The sequence below is a fragment of the Megalops cyprinoides genome, chromosome 11 (genome assembly GCF_013368585.1).
Source record: "Megalops cyprinoides isolate fMegCyp1 chromosome 11, fMegCyp1.pri, whole genome shotgun sequence".
Classification (NCBI taxonomy): Eukaryota; Metazoa; Chordata; class Actinopteri; order Elopiformes; family Megalopidae; genus Megalops; species Megalops cyprinoides.
The window spans coordinates 12,151,952-12,172,464 of record NC_050593.1 but is presented as its reverse complement, the minus strand read 5'-3'; the positions used below and the strand labels follow the sequence as shown (position 1 = coordinate 12,172,464).

General features: G+C 45.4%; 2 protein-coding genes across 5 annotated transcripts; both read left to right on the top strand.

Annotated features, from left to right (window-relative positions):
- The first annotated feature begins 263 nt into the window (after positions 1 to 263).
- On the top strand, positions 264 to 9,065 carry LOC118785523 (5'-AMP-activated protein kinase subunit gamma-1-like). Of its 4 annotated transcripts, none has more exons than XR_005005296.1 (13): positions 264 to 435; positions 2,956 to 2,995; positions 3,596 to 3,702; positions 4,349 to 4,430; positions 5,218 to 5,276; positions 5,493 to 5,538; positions 5,631 to 5,685; positions 5,781 to 5,907; positions 6,081 to 6,246; positions 6,439 to 6,476; positions 7,035 to 7,181; positions 7,954 to 8,122; positions 8,851 to 9,065. XR_005005296.1 is itself a non-coding variant. In XM_036540236.1 (13 exons), exons 1-13 carry the CDS (start codon positions 418 to 420, stop codon positions 8,862 to 8,864), a joined length of 993 nt encoding a protein of 330 aa, XP_036396129.1. In that variant the 5' UTR covers positions 264 to 417; the 3' UTR covers positions 8,865 to 9,065. The 4 variants fall into 4 exon arrangements, 3 of the variants coding, with proteins under 3 accessions (XP_036396129.1, XP_036396128.1, XP_036396131.1); XM_036540236.1 differs by having other exon boundaries at positions 7,954 to 8,047; XM_036540235.1 differs by lacking the exon at positions 8,851 to 9,065 and having other exon boundaries at positions 7,954 to 8,843.
- Positions 9,066 to 13,389: 4,324 nt separating this feature from the next.
- On the top strand, positions 13,390 to 20,500 carry retreg2 (reticulophagy regulator family member 2). Its single transcript, XM_036540716.1, has 9 exons — positions 13,390 to 13,698; positions 14,219 to 14,322; positions 14,789 to 14,819; positions 15,057 to 15,186; positions 15,460 to 15,544; positions 16,074 to 16,211; positions 16,599 to 16,687; positions 17,368 to 17,503; positions 18,923 to 20,500. The coding sequence occupies exons 1-9, from the start codon at positions 13,448 to 13,450 to the stop codon at positions 19,585 to 19,587; spliced, it is 1,629 nt and encodes a 542-aa protein (XP_036396609.1). The 5' UTR covers positions 13,390 to 13,447; the 3' UTR covers positions 19,588 to 20,500.
- Positions 20,501 to 20,513: the final 13 nt, after the last annotated feature.

Below are 20,513 nucleotides of genomic sequence, written 5' to 3'. Positions count from 1 at the left end.
GTAAGTTGACAAATAATTGTGTTAGGGAGCGCCAAGGCCCGCCCACTCAGACATCTGATTGGACGACAGCGGCGTTGAGCCTCCAGCACCCGCCCAATGGCCTCGGCCCGTGCTGAGACATGATCCCGGTAGCCTGCTCTGCCCTTTCCCCCATGGCAGCAGAGCAGCGTTGTTGTGTGTACACAGCCCCTCGCTGCTACAACATCTGTTGATCCTGCTCCTCCCCCCCCCCCCCACCCCCCCACCGAATGGGCCATTCCCCCACATGCCGCCACTGGCTCCTGCTCCCGATTTAGACCCCGTTGCTCTTTGGGACGGGAGCAGAGTTGGAGTATGTTCAGGACGAGACAGCGGGGCCAGTAAACTGCTGCTGCGGAGCGCCCTGAACACAGCACAGCCAGCGGACGCGCCCAAACCATGGACCCTCTCGCACAGGTAGGGAGCAGTGCGTTCACCTGTGTGTGACACAGAGAGAGAGAGAGAGAGGGAGGGAGAACAAGTAGCCACTTGTGCTGGTATGAATACAAACTTGAGGCTGAGGCTTCAGTGTTTATACTGTCGGTTCGAGTGCAACAAAATTTTTTTGTTCCACAAAATTGATTTTTTTTTTTTTTAAACAATTTCAAACTAAATATGCATGATTGGATAATTAATTCCTAATGATACCTCAACTACAGTTCTGAGAAACCTTTTTTAAACAGAACACTTTCTATGTAGTGTTAGTTTTGATGTTTATTGCTGAGTAAGCTCTTTTCTAAATATGGTGCCACCATCAAGTGCCAAGTGTAATTTTCACCATGTGCAAGATCCCGAAACACTGCAGTATATCATTTCTCAATATAACCATGCAGATAAGCTGCCTTGCTTCAGATCATCGTATTAAACCCGACTCAGCGCTGTGAGCAAATGAAATGACATGGAGCTGCTTGTGGAGCTTAGTTATGGTGGATATCATTTGAAAAGAGGAGGGATGATGCTCTGGCAACAGCTATCAGCTGGAGTGACAGCATTAGAGGCGATGAGGATGATCAAACGATGCTTGATCAATCTGTGCAGTGGGAACACCTTGCAGTTCTGTTCTCTCAGTTTAATGAAAAGAATGTGCAAAAAACCTTCATACACTAGTGAGGAAAAAGTGGAACCTCACCCCCCCAGTTCCACTGACGGCAGCCGAAACAAAACTCCAGGAATCCAACCCATTTTGTCTGTTCAGAGAGATCATAGAGATAAGCCTGAGCTTGAAAAGAAATGAGGTGGCAGCGGGCACACGCTGTATCATCAGTTTTTATCAACTAAAGCAGGAGGCAGGCACAGGGTGATGTGGGGTAGACCAGAGGCTCTGATTCTCTATAATTTGGAGCGTTGCTGTCCTCATCCCACACCCCTCTTGGACGGGGAGTGGTCTTCTTTCCCGGGTCCTGCTTTGGTGTTGCCATGGGGGGGCAAGTTCACAGATCTCTTCTGTTGAAAAGAAAACTGGGGGGGGAATTAGTTACATAACACACAATTTTTGTCCTCAGCAAAGACAAGCCAGGAGGTGCATTTGTTGCCACAACGAGTGTTTTGGTGACACACACGAGTGACATATTTAACTCCATCCTGATGCTGCACCTGCAGCACCAGTATGGGTCACAGCCAGGTGACATCACAGGAGCTTGATTATTGAGTGTCAGCACCAAGAGGCATAGGGGTAGCAATCAGGCAAAAATAAATAAACTGGTTCAACAGATTGAAGCTAATTATGTCACGAAAACATGAGCAAATTGTTACCATTCACATGTCTTACAGAGACTTTGTCTTGCCTCAGTTAAAATGTACACAAATAACTGAATAAAAGGTATGGATATCTGTAATATTTTGCTGTGTTGAACAGTGGTGTCCACACCAACAGGATATAGATGTGCAAAATAGGATAGTGCAGCAGGATAGTGCAGTAAATCTCTGGGTGTTGCACAGTTCCTCTGTTAAAAGTGAGTATGAACTTAAACTCTGAGATTCTGAGTGGGTCTTATTAGGTCCAACGCGTTGAAGGTGCAAAGATATTTTTATTGATGATGTCAATAATAACAAAAAGAATAATAACATTTTTGTATACCAAGTGTCCAGGAAAAAAATCATATGAAATGAAAAAACAATACAACTGAATACCATAAAACATAAAATATTAAAATGGTCTGAGCATAAAAGCAATGAAGTTATCAACCAAAAAAGCAATTACATAAAAGTGTGTGAGGCCACTAAAGACAGTTATTCTGTCTTGTGGAAGGCTGTTCAGAGCCTGGACGCTCTGACAGAGAAAGAAGTCTTCTTTGGTCTTCAGCTAGAGGCTGGAACAGCCAGTAATGCCTCATCTGAAGATCTGAGTTGTGAGGGGTGTGAAAACATGGCAAGCTGAGTAATATATTCTTTTGCCAGACCATGCACATCGCTTTGTAGGCAGTTCATAAAAATTTAAAGTTGGCTCTGAACATAACTTGCAGTCAGTGCAAAGAAAGCTAAAATTGGGATAATATGGATAATATGTGTTCTCTTTTCTCTTATTCGCAGCCAAAGATTCACAGCTCAAGCAAGCATAGAGGGAATTGCTGTAATCTAGATGAGATTAGATAAAAGCATGCATAATTTTTTCTGAGTCCTTAAACAATAACATTGACCTGATTTTAGCTTTATTTCTTAGCTGGTAAAGCATGGCTGAACCTGTCTCAGTTAGATGCTGATCAAAGTTGAAATTAGGATCAGAAATCACACCAATATTTCCTCAAACTAGATTTAACACTGGGGGGTAACACAGCCAAGACTCAACTGGATTTTCTCAGAAAACATGCCTTGGACCAAAAATCACAACTTGTGTTTTATCATAGTATAGTATAGTATAGTGTAGTGTCGCATAGTATAGTGTAATATAATATAGTAAAGTTGGCCAGGTTTGTCACAGTTCTTTTATCCATTTTGAAGGTCCCTGTCCTGGACAATGGGCTCACCATGAAGGAGACAGGTAACTCCCACTTTTTCATGGAGTGTGTGTGGACATGTGCTTCCATGTGCATGATTAGCACATAATGACACATTATGCAATTTATTAGGTGTAAATATAAATGACTGTATCTGCTTAGGTTCTGTTGTGTGCTACTACTCTGTACTTTTGTAATAACCAGAATGTGTATGAATAAACTTACAAATTCCCACCAATGAGTTTAATAGTTTTTAGTACTTTACAATAATGTATGGTAGCTATACTGTACCTATATACGTAGAATTTAAATGCACAAGTATTTAGGCCACTGGCAAGTGAGACCTTAAAAGTCAAGCACAAACAAAGCGACCAAGAAACAGGCAGACAGGGAAACATCTTCCTTCCATTGAGCTACAGCAAGCTATCTAGTTCATCAGCCTGCCTCCCAGACAGACAGGTGGGGCAGATAGACAGACTGTGAGATTGGCATCAGTGAGTTTCCAGTAAGTGACACAGGTTTTGGACGGCGCTTTGGAGCGGCAGACAAGTGCGCAAAGCGATGGGCGGATGGACAGACAGACAGGCGGGCAGACAGACTGACCGACCTGCAGCAGGGTGCTTCTCTCCTGTCCTCCCCTGCAGCCACGGATCCCGACCACAACGTGTACATGAAGTTCATGATGAGCCACTGCTGCTACGACGCCATTCCGACCAGCTCCAAGTTGGTCATCTTCGACACCACGCTGCAGGTGAGGCCCCCTCGTCCCAAAAATAGACCGGCAGGCCAGCGGATTCCCCCCACCCTGTCGGGCTCGCTCGGGCAGGCGTCAGTATTCCAACGTTGTCCAAGTCACTGTCATGCTTTGTTTTATTTACAGTCCTAAATAAAAGTACAGTGTGATCCTCAGATTAATGCACAATGTAACATGCACATACTAAGCATAAGAACAGGTCTTCCTGTTCAGATGGAGGTAATGAATGAGGTGCTGTATGTGATATGGATGTATTTGCTGGGACTCTCCTTTGGGCTCTGATGGGATGATGGGGATACAGAGAAATCAGGAAGGAGATTGGAAACTGAAAAAAAATTGCAGTCTGAAAGTGGGAAGGTGTTGTAAGACCACGCATCTTCCTGCTTCTTTTCAAACATATATTTGTGGTGTTATTTTGTTCTTTGAAAATCATGTACTGCTTGCTGTTGTACTTTAACATATTGCCATGTTTCAAATTAAATATAATAATGATTAAGCAAAATACACACACACACACACACACACACACACACACACACATTACATGTATATATGGTTCTCATATGCTGAGTGAACAAACATCTGGTATAATATCAACTGGAGCAGCTGTGATTGATACATGTTCTGTCTCTCACCTGTGCAGGTGAAAAAGGCCTTCTTCGCCCTGGTGGCCAATGGCGTGAGGGCCGCACCTCTGTGGGACAGCAAGCTGCAGTGCTTCGTAGGTGAGGGAACCTAAGCGGAAAACCAGGTGTCCCTTAACCTTTCCAGTCCCGCGGGGCAGCTATGCGCCCGGGTCGGGTTACAAACACCCCTGCGATATCAATACAGCCTTCCTCACACACTCCTCTCCAACCGTCCTCCAAGAAGAGATCGCTTTTTGGGGAAGACTAGAAGCCACTTCCCACAGGACGCTATGAGGAGTCCTGGGAAGAGAAACAATTTCACACAGAGCTTAATGAGTGCGGCCAAAATATAAAGGACCAAATTCAACAAATTCAATTCAGCCGTTGAGAGGGCCGAGTGCCTGGGAGTTTTTGTCCCTTTATTTCCACATGTCTGTCTGTGTTTTAGCACATTTCTGCCCGCCTGTCTGTTTTTTTGAGTGGGCTTATGAAATTGGAGTTGTACAAAATGTACTGAACTTTGCCACGCATAGCCAATTCCCCCGGGTGTAAGGGTAGAGAAAATACACAGCCATTTCGTAAGCGTGATGAAAATTTCAACAGCAGGGTCACTGATGGGGGAACATTCAACTCCAGCCTTTGCAGAACTGGTGCCAAAGCTCTAAGTTTAGTTGGGACACCTGGGTCCAATTGTCTTGTGGGAATTGGCAGGGTGCTCTGATAATCTCCCTCTCCGCAGCTAAAAATATCACTCCTCTGGGATAGATTGCGAGATACAGCGCAGGTGGGGAATGGCTCGTGTCGCCTCTGACGTCACCCCTCTCTGCGTTTGCTTGGGTTTAACTGCCCTTCCTCTCCCTCTCCCTCCTGCCCCTTGTCCTCACAGGAATGCTGACCATCACAGACTTCATTAACATTCTCCACCGGTACTACAAGTCCCCCATGGTGAGTGTCCTCTACCCAGCATGCACCTGTCTCACTGCTCCTGTGTCACGCTGCGGCCGTGCAGAAACGAAACAGCAGCTGTCCAGAACACTGCAGGGTGAACATGTGGCGGCAGGCCTTTCATCAGACGCCAGTGTGTCCACAGCAGGTGGAACACAGTGTAGCGGCCACTCAGGTGAATCTTACTGAAGCCAGGTATGCGCTTGTGTCTCCCAGGTGCAGATCTATGAGCTGGAAGAGCACAAGATTGAGACGTGGAGAGGTGACCCCTTTCGAACACCAATAAACAGAGTTAGCTCAGTTTAAGCCTGATAGGATTCCCCTTCCAACCTCTTGTCCTTTCCTGTGTTCCAGAGGTCTACCTCCAGTACTCCTTAAACTCGCTGATCAGCATCACGCCTGACTCCAGGTACACTTTGCTGCTTTCTCCCGCGCCTCGTGCGATTGGCGCTTTCGAAGGGAACCGCCGGAAACTAACAGCCGCCTCTCCTTGCCTTTCCTCAGCTTGTTTGATGCCATCTACTCTCTGCTGAAGAATAAGATTCACCGGCTGCCGGTCATCGACCCAGAGTCGGGGAACGTCCTGCACATCCTGACGCACAAACGCATTCTCAAGTTCCTGCACATCTTTGTGAGAGCTCCTCCTCTTAATGACCGGCCTTTGCGTATGACGTTCCTGTCTATAAATGGCGTTAAAACCTCATATGCCATTCCAGTTTGATTTGCGGGTTTCCGTTACATGTTATTCTCTCTCCCCCTCCCGCACCCCACCCCCAAACACACACCCACCCCCCACACCTGCAGGGCTCGATGATTCCAAAGCCCCGTTTCTTGCAGAAGCGGATTGAGGAGGTTGCCATCGGGACTTTTGACAGGATTGCCACAGTCCTGGAAAGTGCCACGGTCTATGAAGCCCTGGCCATCTTCGTGGAGCGGCGGGTGTCTGCGCTGCCAGTGGTGAATGATGAAGGTGTGTGTATTAATAGGTTAGCCCTCAGTGCTCCTGCAACCACGAGATCCGCTCCCTCTGTAACTGTTTACAGTGTTGCTCTGTTAAAGATTCTGTGTGTCCAATTGCTTTTTTCACATCTGAAGGGTGGACTGCTGCTGCCTGTGAAATGGTTTACTCCTCTGATGGATTCATGCTCTGTTTTGGTTACAGGGAAAGTGGTGGCCCTTTACTCCAGGTTTGATGTGATTGTAAGTATCATTGAACGGCATGCTGGGACTTTACACCCACGATTGTTCTGTGATGTGCATATTTGTCCATGTATTTTGCCCTGGCCCTTGCAAGATGTAGTTCTTACCAACCCCTTACTCAGACATTCAGGTACAACCTTCTACAAGGAGTCAGAAGGGATATGCAAGAAATATGTAAAATGTCTAATAAAAATCACTCACCATAAGATGTAGCAGAAATACAGGGCACATTTCACAGACTGACATCAGTTTAATTGTATCACTATAATAACAACAACTCATGGTATTTGTCTTCCATATGGTTACATTTCCAAAGTATTTAGATCTTGGAGACAGCGTCCTATTATTATCATTATGAACTCTAGCTGCTGCAGTACTGGAATGCACCACACGAGGGCGCTGGGTGCAGCTGTCATTTCATACTGGAACGAGCTCTACGTCTCAATACATCATGAATTGTGGGGAATTGTGTTCTGCTCCTCTTTATTCTGCGGTGACGCCAGGTATAGGTCTATTACCGATTCCGTTTTTTTTTGCCCGCTCTCTACATGGGGTCAGAATCTGGCGGCTCAGAAGAACTACAACAACCTGAACATGACGATGCGGGAGGCCCTGCAAGGGAGGGCCTGCTGCGTCGAGGGCGTGCTCAAGTGCTACCCTCACGAGACGCTGGAGACCATCATCGACCGCATCGCCAAGGCGGAGGTGAGCACGGATTCAGCGTGCGGCCGGGCAGGCGAGGGTTAACAGGAGAGCTAAAGAGGGACACAGACAGACAGCTGGAGATCTGAGACAGAATGAGAGCGCTGATCACCCTCCTGGCTGCTTTTATGGCTGTGGCTGATATGGTTGCCACAGTGGATATAATTCTTCTTTTGGTAGTTTCTGTGGCTGTATGGCATTTCTAATTGTCACTTTCTTGGCCCACTTGACTTGAAGTGTATCATGAAACTGAAAATAAGTCTTTTGGGGAAAGTACTGTCACATTCAAGTCAGAGGTATTTATTTATGAGGTATTTTCTTCTTTAATTAAATTATCAAAGCACTTATGGATAAACAGGCTGTGTCTTCATTATGGTGGTTTCAGTCTTTCCCACTTCATATCTGCACAGGCTTCCTGTGGAAGAAGCATATACAGCATAATTATATAATTCCATCTTTTCTGTATCTGTGAAAGAAGTGAAAGGGTGATCAGGATATCCTTGCTGCATCATCATGTTAACCGCTCTGATTGCTAATTTCCCAATGCCTATTAAGGTGCCTGATGAAGTGCTACCTGAGTCTGTTGTTCCTTTCTGCACTTGAGGATTTCATTGCGCTCTTCCCCATCCCCCCAGCTTTCACCACCTGTCTTGTCCCGTTTTATGAGGTTTGGCCTTGGCTACGCCCTGTCGCTGGGCAGATACGCTGCTCAGATATGTGTTCTGTTTAACAGCTGTGTGCAACCCCCTCCACCCTCCCCTTAACTTTCTCTCAGGTTCACCGTCTGGTCCTGGTGGACAAGGAGGACATAGTGAGGGGAATCGTGTCGCTCTCCGACCTGCTGCAGGCGCTGGTTTTGACTCCCGCAGGTATTGACGCCCTTTTCTCTTAGCACCTGGGCGGTCTGTTCACCTTCATCACCTCACAGCCTTTCCCCAGCCCAGGTAGGAGCCCTGTCCTCTCACTCCTCTCGCCCCTCTCGCCCTCGGCCTGCAGTCTTTAGTGCCAGAGACCCTGCAGGTTGCTGTCTGTAGCTGCATCTTGCCATCCTTTTTTCTGCTCTGTCACTCCCCTCCTGGCCCCACACACCCCCTGGCAGAGTCAGGGTCTGACGCGAGCAGATCTGGCAACCCGTCTCCTACCCCTCCCTGCTTGTCTGGTGAGAGAGCGCTTTGCCGCTGAGAGAATCTCCAGAGGTCGATTCTATGGAATCCCCACTGTTGGGGGGGATTGCTAGCCCCTTGTTCATGCATGGACTGAATGTAATGGCCGATGGAAAGAAAGCTCTGCAAACGACAGGCTTCTGTATGGATCCGCAATGGTGTTTTGCGTCTCTGTGAGCAGCAGCTTCCTGTTAAAGATGACAAACGGGTCTGCCTGTCTCGTTTGTTCCCTGCATGGAGTTCATTGATCCAATATCCATCTCACCAACATATGTCTTACACAGTCTTTTGCAATGTATCCACCAATGATTGATATGTTATTGTGATAACTTTGCTACATTGTTGTAATTGTTGTGATCAATCAATCAAACCTAATTGTGTTTGACGTATAAGGCCATATTAATACAGGTACATAAACCAAATAGATCAAAATAATATACTTAAAAAAACTGACAATGAGCAGTTTCATCTTTCATAAAATGTACCATTTTGCTGTTGTATTTCTTCAGAGATTTCAAGATAAGATGGCGATTGCTGAAAGAAAAAGTGAAGTGGATTATGGATAAAGAAGCACATTCTACATATTTGCATTCTTCTACATGCACCTCTAAAGAACTTATGAGCTGCCTATTTTTGACATGCTGCACAAACAACTATTGGACAATATATATGTTTTTCTCCTAAAACAAATACTTTGATATTTTTATATTGATGCCAATTTCAGCCTCGGATGTTTAGTTGTTAATTTATTATTTCTAAATGTTGTAAATTTTACAAAAAGTTTTGTATGCTTACTGGTGCAGAAATGTTGGTTCTTTTAGACATAAACTGACACACCTCTGAATTTGTTTGAAGTGCCATTGTATACTATCCCATATAATTACTCTCCTGTACCTTGGATGGGGTCAGGAATTGGTTGGTGGAAAACTGTGGTATAATGGAATATATGCCAAGCATACCCATGAGATGAGTCATAGTTCACTGCATGCTGTAAATCACTAGATTACACTATTACATCCCACATTTCAAACAATAGATACTCTAATTTAAATTTTTCCATTTTTCACTGCTAAGAATAGGGTGGTTTACATTAACTGTTGTGAAAATAAATGAGTTCATAAGGGCCCCCCTAAATTATTGGGGAATGGACATATTCACAACTAGATTAATGGCCATTTAGACAAGAGCCGTCTGTAACCAGGGAAACCAGATATGCAAACAATCTGAATCAGCACATCAGAGAATGACAATGCAGTGGTTAGGATATCATGGCGGGGGGAATAATCTGATTATATCTTATCTTATATCTTAATATATCACATAAATTATAGTGTAATGTGGCAGAAAACTAGTTCAGCTAAAACTTCTGAAGCAGAATTCAAAAACAGCAATGATGTGCTCTAGTCAATGCTGATGAAGCACAGGACAGCTGGAAATGACTGGACTGCACAGCAATCAGTGCATGTTAATTAACCCATGCGTGGGGAATTCTTTTCTGGGCAGTGCAAATGGCTGAGTGCTGATAATCCCACTTGCATGATCACGTCTCCAGCCAGTACTTTCTTTGATCAGACCCCCTCTCAACCCCTCCTTTCTATGGAAAGTTTCATTTTACGGTTAGCGGACACTTTCAACTCCAAGTGTATTGACAGGGGTAGGCTTTGAACAAGCTCTGCTCAGTTTATCCTAAAGACATGCTCCACGTAGATGACCCTGACTGACTCACAAGCCTAGCAGCCTCCTCTGTTCTGGATCATAAGATCTGCGCTGCTTATCATTTTGCATTATGCCTGACATGTTTGTAACCGCCAAGAATAGAACTGTAAGCCATTTAGTTGCCCTTTAGATTGCTGTTAAAGGAACCCCAGAAGGCAGCATACGGTTGATGTGTCAGTCTGTGCCTGGGACAATGACAAACAGAGAAACTGTGGGTTGATGAGTATTCACCCAAAGTGTGTTGATGTGATGTTGCCGCCTTAGGCTGACACAACCCTGCTGCAGACCTCCCATCATTACTGTTGTAGAAACAAGGAATAGTCACTTTGTTCTGTAATAACTGGTTTGTATATTTGATGTTTTTGTATTTCCTCTGAGACCTGGATGTCAGTATTGATCAAATTAGAACTGTTGCGCATGATAATATTTTATAAATAAAGTTCATGTGCTTACAGATGAAGTCTGCCTTCAAAGCTATAGTACCATGATTTAATTGCCAATATACATGTACATAAACATGCATGTCATATGGAGAAATGACTCTTCTGAGTTACTGTGTATTCATCATGAATGAGGAATTTCATTGTAACCCTAACCCCCTTAGTGTTTTAAATAGTGGTTTAAAACAGTTTCTCCATGTGCCATATTTGCATATTATTTTAATCTCTCATTGATGTTTCTTTATAGGGTACTTTGAATCCACTCATTGTCTTGATACTAAAGTGGTGTAAGGAAGAGTTATAAGGAACTAACTCCTGATGGAAATGAATTGCCCCTGTTTTTGTCTTTCTTTGGAGTGCTATTTGTACTTGTTTCCCTTTTCTTGTGTGACTCAGCTCAAACACCCCACCCCTGTGCCCAGTATCCATGTTACTGAGATGGTTAATTGCATGTCAGCAGCTAACAATCACATGTGCATGCCACGCCCCGCTCTGCTTTTCATATGAGTACGAGTTCTCTTCTGCTCAGACACAGAAACTCCTTTTATCTCTGTACCTCAGTTATCTCTGTTGAGCATCATTTGTGCTTGTCCATATTTTCTGTGTACTTTCATCTCTATTTTTTGACTACTTTGTATTGTCTGTGTTGCCTACCTCTTGGCCTGGCCATTATTAAAAAATAAAAAGTGGAACTTAACCGATTAAATCAAGGTTAATTGAATTAAACATTCATGTCCCTCAAAAGTTCTTGTGATAGTTGCAGTCTACCATGAAGAGGGCATATTGTGTAGCTACAGTAAGATGTGAGTGTAACATCTTTGTAACATCATTGTGACATGAATCGCAATGCCCTCCTAGACAGGAAATATTGAGTATGAAGCAGTCCTTGACATACAGACTGGTACCCAACTTCATTGAAAGAACTGGATCAGCTGGGGTCTGAGTACCTGTGACCAGAATTGTCACAAAATTGTTTGTTCAGTTGTCATTTTGTTAAATGTTTCAGGATTGTTGTTTTTCCATTTCCAGCTTTGTTAGTAACTGAGCTCATCCATCAAATGCATCCATACAGGTTAATCGTTTAATTGTTCATTGTAATTGCCTTTGTAATTGCCTGTGAATCAGCCATTGGTTAATGAGCTACACCTGCCTAATTAAGTGCCTATTAAATACAGGTGTGCGGCTAGATAGCAGGAGGCTCACTTCTTTCAGCTGACTGTGTGCTCAGGCTGGTTCCTTTTGTTTGTTTTAAAATAAATTCTTGCTTTTTTGAACCCTTGTTCCTACTCTTCATTTTTGTGAGAAGTGTTGGCAAGTTTCTCCACTTTTGGTTGCAGAAGTGGGATAAAAACCATGGATAGCACTATTGTTGCCCAAGATGTACAGCGGGGAATGGCTGTCTGCAAGGCTGGGGGGAAGAATTCCTGGCATCTGGTGATCTTGTGTATTGGGACTCAATGACCATTTCCTGATTTTTATGGCCAGTTGAGCCACAGTTGGCAATCTCACAGATTGGGAGTAGAGCCACAGACTGAGGGAAGTAAATGTGAAGGAGAACTTTCACCTTTCCCCCAAAACTGTTTAAATTGTCACTTCTAAATATTTAAGGATTGTTATCGTTCCACTTCCCACTTAAATAACTGGGCTACCTCACTTGTAAGTTGCTTTGGATAAAAGCATCTGCAAAATGAATAAATATAAATGAGCTCATGGAATTAAACTGATCACTACAGGTTAATTGTTTCTCTTTGTGTGAGCCACACCTGCCTCATTAAAGGCATATTAAATTAAATTAAAGGCTGCTCACCTTTTTTAGTTGGCTGTGTCTTCAGGTGGGTTTTATTTATTTTTGAGCATTTCTTCTTTCTGCTCACTTTTCATTTTTGCAAGAAGTGCCAGTCACCTTCTCCACAAGAATATTTGTGCAGTTTCACAAGAACCCATGCTGTGGTGTTAAACTGGAAATTGAAAAGATCTACAGGAGCCTCTGTGCCCTTGACCTTTGACACTGTGAGGTAGAAATTGATAGGGTTTTGGGAGAACTGCCAGGACAGCATATGTGTGAGAAGATACTACAGACAAGACAGAACCATACAAGAACAGAGGGAAGCTCATGTAAGGCCAACATAGAAGGCTTCTTCTTTTTAAAAAGGGGAACAAAAATGGCCCCAAGAGACAGAAAAAAAGTGGCATGTGCTGCTGCAAAGAGAGATCTGGCTAAATGTTTGAAAGGGCATGTTTCATAAAAAGTGGCATGTTATTTTTGCACACCATGTACAGCCCCACAGGGGTTGTATTGTATGCAAGAATTAAGCTGAAAGAAATCCATGTGAATGCACTTTGCATAGATGAATTTACCAGTTTGGCAGAGTAAGCCTCAGTTGTATTACTGATATCTAAGCGTGGAAGAAAATTATACAACTGAGCGTTCTCTCACTTAACAGGAGCCTGGAAAGTGGTTTATTCTAAACAGGCCTGTCGTCTCCAATTTTTCTAAGAGGTTTATTGGTGCCCTACGGATCAGAGATTTTTTGTTATTCTGAAGCTGTCCATGACAGCACGCAGCGTACGTACTTCAAGGGCTCAGCAGCAATCGGCTTGCATCATGTTCAAAAACATTTCTGCACCGCGCTGCTAGCCCCCTGCTAGCCCCAGTCAGCAGTGTGTTACTGATCTGATCAAGAAAACCGACAAAACTGAGATCTCCTTCACCCTACTACTGTACTCACGACACATCCGCCCAGCAGATGTCAGTAGGTGAAGTTATCTGATTTACACAGACCTCCTCGGAGCTGTAAACAGAAATGGAACACGTGGGGGGAAACAGCCAATGAGAACGGGTTCACGGTGTTTTTTTTTTTGTTTTTTTTTTTTTATCCGTGACGTCTCCAAAGGACCCTCCTTGCTGAACCCCGTGATCCTCAAAATACAACAACAAAGTGGGGCTAAGATGGCGAGCGGAGAGGAGGCAAAACACCCCGGTGTTTCCTCCTCTTTAGTGCGTCTGGAGGCTCTGTTCCAAGCCCAGGAGTCCGAGCAGGCCTGCGGGGATGGGAACCCGGAGCTGGTGCGACTGCGGGAGCGTCTACAGGGCTGGCTGTCGCAATACGAGCCCGTGATCCTGTGGGTGCAGAGGCTGCTGGTTTGGGAGAGGCCGCTCCACAGCATCTTCGTTGCATTCAGCCTGAATACCGTGTTCTGGTAAAATGGCCATGATCATGGGAACACTTCATAGGGTTAGGGTTGTAAATGATCACAGAACACTGCAGCCACTGAATATACTGTCTTTTATACGCTGGTCTGCGTGACATAACTTTAGCTGCTGTAAACGGCGAAGGTTTCAAGGTAGCTCTAGCTACCGTTAGCCAGCTAGCTGCCTAGAAGAGCGAGCTGCTAGCCGTTTGATATACCCTCGTGAATAGCTAGCTAATCTAGTTAGCAACGTGTGACACTTGACAGCCTCAAGTAATTGTAGCAAGGTAGATCGACTTTGTCCTCATTGCCATAGCGATACAGACTAGCTTTACCAGTTAACTTTGCGAATTAGCTAGATGGCTAATGGGACGTCATGTGGAAGTCGTGTCACGGTTTTTTAAAAAGTGAGATAGGAATATCTCGAACGCTTCATAAACGAGCTGCGAAGGACCTGAAAACCTTTCGGTGAAAATTTCGACTGCTGAAAATGTCACTGGTTCATTTTGCATTTTTTCCTGCGTTTCAGGCTCCTGTCCTCCACGTCCATGCGACCCCTGTTTCTTTTGAGCGTGTCGCTCCTCGGCCTCGTGTTGCTGGAGAGATGGAAGCACAATTTGCCCAGCATTGCAGGTGGGTGTGCTTCGCTCCCACGACATCTGCAGGCATTGCCGCTACAGTTACCTCAAATAACAGGTTCATTCAAGTCGCATTCCACCGGCATACCCGATGTGACTTGATGTAACAACTGCATAATAACCGCTTAATTAAAATCTTCCGATGACTGCGATCACATCAATCAAGTCGGTTAATTAAGCTGGCTAAGCAGTGTATACCCGGGTGGTATTTAGCAGTTTCGCACGATGTGCTCTTGGGAATTCTGCCTCGTGGCACAACAAACACGAAAACAATGAGGTACCAAATTGTAATTGATGTTAATTAATTGTCTAAATGAAACAATAATTAAACGCCACTGCTCTAAAAACGCCGTGGATCAGGACCAGGATTTGATGCATGTGGTTTATTTGTTAGGAATATTGGCTTTTTATTGGACTGTAATTGTAAATCTTTTGCCTCCTTTGTCCTCTGCCTATTGCAGTTCAGTACCCAGAAGCCCCTGTGAGTGAAAGGTAGGTTCTTTGTGCAGGTGGCCCCTGTGCTCTCCTCTCTTCTGCTCACGACAGTTCCCCATAATTCATTCTCATAAATGAGTGTCGTGGTATTATTCTTGCCTGTTAATGTCAAGTCAGCACTGAATTGCATTTGCAAGGAGTGCCAGCTAGAGTGCTTGATGTCAGTTTGCTTTGAGTGTGTAAATCTGTTGACCGCGGCAGCGCCGGTCTCATGTGCTCCGCCTCTGACCGCAGGGAGGGTGTGGCCGTTCACCCGCGGCTCCTCAGCGTCCCGGAGCTGAGCCATCACCTGGCGGAGAGCTACCTCACCTGTAGCCTCTACATCCAGGAGATGCTACAATACAAGAGGCTCAATCATGGCAAGGTGAGAGGGCAAACAGCATGCTCGGCTGGAGTCACATGTCTGTGCCACCAGTGTGTGGCCAGAATTCCTGTAATACAGCGCCTGATTACAGAAACCATCATAAACCTCACTGGGTTTTGAGTCTGGGGGGGTCTTACTGTTCTACCAGTTTTAAGCTTGTGATTAAAGAAATATCACATTGTAACTTTGATACAGTGTTTGCCTTCTGGTTTTAAGTGATGGTTATGAAAGGTATGATGATGTCACCATTGATCCTTCTCCTTCTCTCTCCAGTTCTGTGCGTTGATGTGTGGAGGGTGCCTGGTGCTGGCAGTGGTGGGGCACTACGTTCCGGGAGTCATGATCTCGTACATCATCTGTGAGTGGCAGTTCGGATTAATGCAGACATTGGTCCTGGACACCTGTATTGAATCAGTGCCTCTGAAAGAAAACCTGCTGTTTTTATTTGATGCTGTAGGGAATTATTGCACTTATTTATTGATGTTTTTATTTTTTTTTATTGAAGCACCTCTGTGTTAAGGGTAGCACTGGTTATTATAGCTCTGTGATAGGCTGTGTTCAGATGTAGCCTGTCATCATTGCTTAATGTTGTTCGTGTGACTCTTAGATACAGTCAAAGGTACGAAAAAGGGTAAGTTGGTGTGAATGAGAGAAATTGCCAAGTGACTGTAAACAAAGCCAGCTTTTTAAGCGCATAGCCAGTCTTTTGTCTGCTATCCGGCTTATGCCTTTACTGGCAAATCCACACTGTGCTCAGTCAGGGTGTTTTTTTCGTAATCACTGAAATAATTTGTTCGGTTTTATTCAGTGACACTCCTGCACGTGTGTGGTTGTTACTGTGGTAAACCGTAGAGGGGTTGATGGGGTCTCCCTCTCCCCCTGTGCAGTGCTGAGTGTGCTGCTCTGGCCACTGGTGGTGTACCACGAGCTCATCCAGAAGATGTACACAGGGCTGGAGCCCATCCTGATGAAGCTGGACTACAGCATGAAGGGGGACACTCAGCTCCGCAAGCACGACAAGAAGAGTAAGCACTGCTTTCTGACCGTCACTGCAGTGCTGGGTCCTTCCTTTGGCTCTTATATCCATATGAGTGCTGCTGTCTCATTACCGTTGCAGTGCAGGGATAATCCTTTGGCTGTTATACAGCATACGTACATTATATATCTGCAGAGTAAGCACTTCTTTCTCGCCACCACTGCAGTGCTGGGACCTTCCTTTGGTTGTTATATATGTGCATAATATATAACATGTCGTAATCTTGCCCATAATCAGCTTTTGCCCCGCAACATCTGCGGTTCAGCAGAAATCCGTTATTTACATGTTCCAAAGTCTGCAACTGTTGAGTGTTGTGAGTTGAAACTCCAGTGTATATAAGACCTGTTGTGAGCTTTCCTCTTGCATGCGTTTGCAGAAGTGAAGAAGGAGTCGGAGGACGGCGACGAGCCGCGGGCGGAAACGGAGAGCGAGAGCGAAGAGGAGCTGTCCTGCTTCGCCCCTACGGTGAGCACCCTTCCCACAATGCCAAGGGGCATCAGTGTCCGGTGCCTGGTCTGACCGGTGGATGTCTGCTCTGATGACTCACCGCTCAGCTGTGTCATTCTCAGGGATCAGATTATCCAGGAGCCCTTGTGACTCAGTTTTCAGCCATCTATATACAGTTGCACGCATGGCCTCGAGGTCACAGGGGAACGGATTTTCCCTCACCTTTTCCTCTCCAACGGTTAACAGTCGAGATACAGTGCACTCGGGTCATCAGTATTCATACTGTGCGTGGAAGGGTGATAAATTCATGATAGAACCATTAGAGATCTGAATTAATAGATTCCAATGTATACATTTACTGATATGCTTTTCATTCAGTGGGTGACACAAGCAGCACCTCCTTATACTAACACAGCCACAGATCAGCTTTTGTTTTGGCAGTGTGAGTGAAACGGTGACATGCTGTGCTCTGACGCACAGTTGTGGATAAGCACAGACCCTTCCATTTATGATCTCGCCGTTCCACAGAGAGGGAGGCAGGTGACTCATGGGGAACAGTAGGCCATTGAGCGTTGTACTTGTCACTGGCTGGAGTGTGGCGGGGCGACGGTCAAAAGAGGGCTTGTTGAAAGGGAGTCTGCCGTTTGTCGGCGGCGAGGTGGCGGCCGGTTCACAGGCCAGTCCTTGTCGTTGGTCAGGTGGATGTGAAGACCACAGCCCTGGCGATGGCCATCACGGACTCCGAGCTGTCGGATGAAGAGGCGTCCATCCTGGAGAGCGGCGGGTTCTCCGTGTCCAGAGCCACTACGCCACAACTGACCGATGTCTCCGAAGGTACGCCCTCTAGTGGTGAAACGTCGTTAATGTTGTTCGCTTGGGCGGGATCTACTCACTGATAGTGATGCCAGGCTTGCACATATATTGCCGACCTTGGGTCATGTAACCATTCATACTTATCGAATGAGCAAATGTTCATTGTGAGGATTCACAGTTAAGAAGGTAGGCACATAGAAGTTTAGGCACTTGCACAGCCATGTGCTCTTTCCAAGTCAGAGGGGCAGCATGAAGACATTTGTGCCGCTATATACTTTCACCATGTGTGCATTTCACATGTCAAATGGTATTGTCAGTGTTCAAAATGAGCAATGATTCGTCATGAAATTTCTCTGAACTTATTCAAAAGGGAGAGCAAGAAATACCAGTTTCTGTACATTTTATTACCTTTGAGGATTAATACTGTATGTAAAATAATATTTGTTCACCATTGGCCTGGTTTACGACATGGTGCAAGAACAAAAGGTGATTGTGCTTTACTTTGAACGTGTGTATTATCACCTTTAGCCAGTGGGTTGGTAAAATTTATTTGATGTTTTTGACATGTATGGAAATGGTAAACGTGCTTTCTTGCATTCTCACACAGACACACAGAGGGCAGGTTTTTAGTTTCAGAGCTGATTTGAGATTATGCAAATAGCAGTAGATGTTTTCCTCACGGTACAGAACGTTCATTGGGGGTAAAACCAAAAGCCTTAACACATGCAAACGCACAGCTGACTCCCCTATATCTTGTATGAACTGTTATCTGAATGCTTACTGAAGCTAATTGAATGCGACTCTCCACTTTGAAAGTAGCTAAACTTCCTGAGCGAGCTCCCTCCAGCTCTGGCGTTTCTTTGCGTGGTCTGTGACAGAACTTAGCAGCGCTGATGTCAAACAGGCAGTTCTGCAGCTGCAGCTCCGTTTCTCCTCCTTGGACTGGTTTTGTCGGTTGAGGCTCCGCCACCTTCAGCTTTTATTAAACGTTTTCTTTTGATAACGTGGTCATTTATCCTCACTTCCTATTAGCTGGTGGGGAATGCTCTTTGGGACATTACTTTGTAGTGCCACTCATGCTTCACGACAGAAAATTTCAGGCGCGTCAGAAATGCAAGTCATCTTAAAATGGCTGGGAGTTCTCAAAGGAAATTACTCGTCCATCACTAGCCCTCTCACAGGGTGCTTTGATTCTGAGCTGCAATGTTTCATGCTAGTCTTGATAAAAGATTGCGAGGTCGTATGATGAAATAGTGGCAGACTCTAAGGGCTTGTTTGGTAGCCAAAAAGGCCATACCTGACTCATTCACTGCAACTCCTCTTTGCATTAGTCCTGAGTTGAAAGGAGGTATGTATGTGTGTCTGCTTATAATCCCTTCAGAGGAATACCGTCTGAGAAGTCCCATTAGTAAAAATCTTTCTCTTCCCTTGGCCATACAGACCTGGACCAGCAGAGTTTGAACAGCGAGCCGGAAGAGAGCTTCTCCAGGGACCTGCCGGAGTTTCCCTCCGTGGACGAGTTCCCGTCTGTCGAGCACGGCCTGCTCCACTTCCCCACGCAGCCAGCGGGACAGGAGGAGGGGGCGGCGGCTGAGCCGCAGGAGGGGGAGGAGCCCCAGAGCCCAGCCAGCCTCCTCATCCAGCACCTGGCGTCGCCCCTGCACTTTGTCAACACACACTTCAATGGGCACGGGCAGGGGGCGGCCGCCGGCGGCCCCCAGGGCCACGGCCTGTCGCTGGAGGCCCTGAGCGAGGAGATCGTCAGCTCGGCCATCTCCACCGTAGTGCAGAACACTCTGACGGCCCTGCTGCGCTCCAGCGAGGCCAGCGAGGGCCCCGCCATCGCCGAGTTCCTGCCGGCCGACACGCCCCTCTCCCCGGAGGCGGAGTCCAAGGAGGAAGACGCCCCTCTTCTGGAGGCGAGCGCCGCAGAGCCGCCCACTGACACGCCCACGCCCATCGAGGAAGAGGACTTTGAGCTGCTGGACCAAAGCGAACTGGAGCAGATGGACGAGGAGCTAGGCCTGGGTTTGGGGGGAGGGGATTCAGACGAGGCCCAGCCCACTCTGCTGTCCCCGCCCACCCAGAAACCCAGGGAGTCCTAGTCAGCCTACTGCTCCTTCTGAACTGTTTTGATCCATAGTGCATACATAGATATATACACCACCTCCCATCATACCCGTTCATCAGAGGTCTCTTGATCAGTTGCAGTTGATTACTGTTCATTTGTCTGTTTTTGTGACTTGGGTGTAAATATACTGTGACCGAATGCTGAGTTCACACCCACGCTCTGACGGTTGATCTCGAACCCGAGGCTTGATGGCAGCTTGTGTTTCATAGGACCCTACTGCCACTAGCCAAGGCAGCAAGCCACCTGAGAAGGATGTGTAATCTGTATGTAGTGGGTGAATTTTAGTTAAACTGGTTTGACTAGTTTTTTTTTAGGTCTGATCTAGATCTCTGTTGTTAGTGTGAACAGACCACAATTGTTGATGAATTTTAAAAAACATATATAGAAAAATTTTGTTTTGACCACAGCACTGATAAATATATTATATACATTATTTAAACATGCTGGTAGTTTGATGAAAAACCCTTTCTGGAAGATAAATTTTGAGTTTTATTATTTATACAAATCATAATCCTCTAAACTTCAGCATGCTCAGTAACTAAATGTGGGTATTAAATATTCATATAGAGTGCTGGAGAAGGAAGATGGTTAGTTTTTAAGGTGCGGTGATGAGTTATTGATACCTTATGAGTTATTGAAAAATTTGACGTTTTCATGGACTTTTAGTCGTGTCCATTGAACCAAGATGCTTTCCCGGATTGGGCAATAATAAACATAATTTATTTAAAGAAATGATTTTGCACTACTTTGAACTTCCCCTTAAATCGGTGAAGATCGATTTTGCCACAGAACTGACATCACTCAGACAGCAGACCCGGATTTTGAAGGATGTTTAGCTTAATTTGATGTCTGGTCGTCTCGTTCCCACTCGTGCTCACAGAACGTTAAACGAACTGCAGA

What these genes read in the sequence shown, in the direction of transcription:
- retreg2 (XM_036540716.1), top strand. Translation starts at nt 13,448, where the DNA reads ATGGCGAGCGGAGAGGAGGCAAAACACCCCGGTGTTTCCTCCTCTTTA. An exon ending in AGAGGCTCAATCATGGCAAG is followed by an intron (nt 15,187 to 15,459) that starts GTGAGAGGGCAA and finishes TTCTCTCTCCAG; the next exon opens with TTCTGTGCGTTGATGTGTGG. An exon ending in ACTGACCGATGTCTCCGAAG is followed by an intron (nt 17,504 to 18,922) that starts GTACGCCCTCTA and finishes TTGGCCATACAG; the next exon opens with ACCTGGACCAGCAGAGTTTG.
- LOC118785523 (XM_036540235.1), top strand. An exon ending in CAAGCTGCAGTGCTTCGTAG is followed by an intron (nt 4,431 to 5,217) that starts GTGAGGGAACCT and finishes TTGTCCTCACAG; the next exon opens with GAATGCTGACCATCACAGAC. An exon ending in ACCGCATCGCCAAGGCGGAG is followed by an intron (nt 7,182 to 7,953) that starts GTGAGCACGGAT and finishes ACTTTCTCTCAG; the next exon opens with GTTCACCGTCTGGTCCTGGT.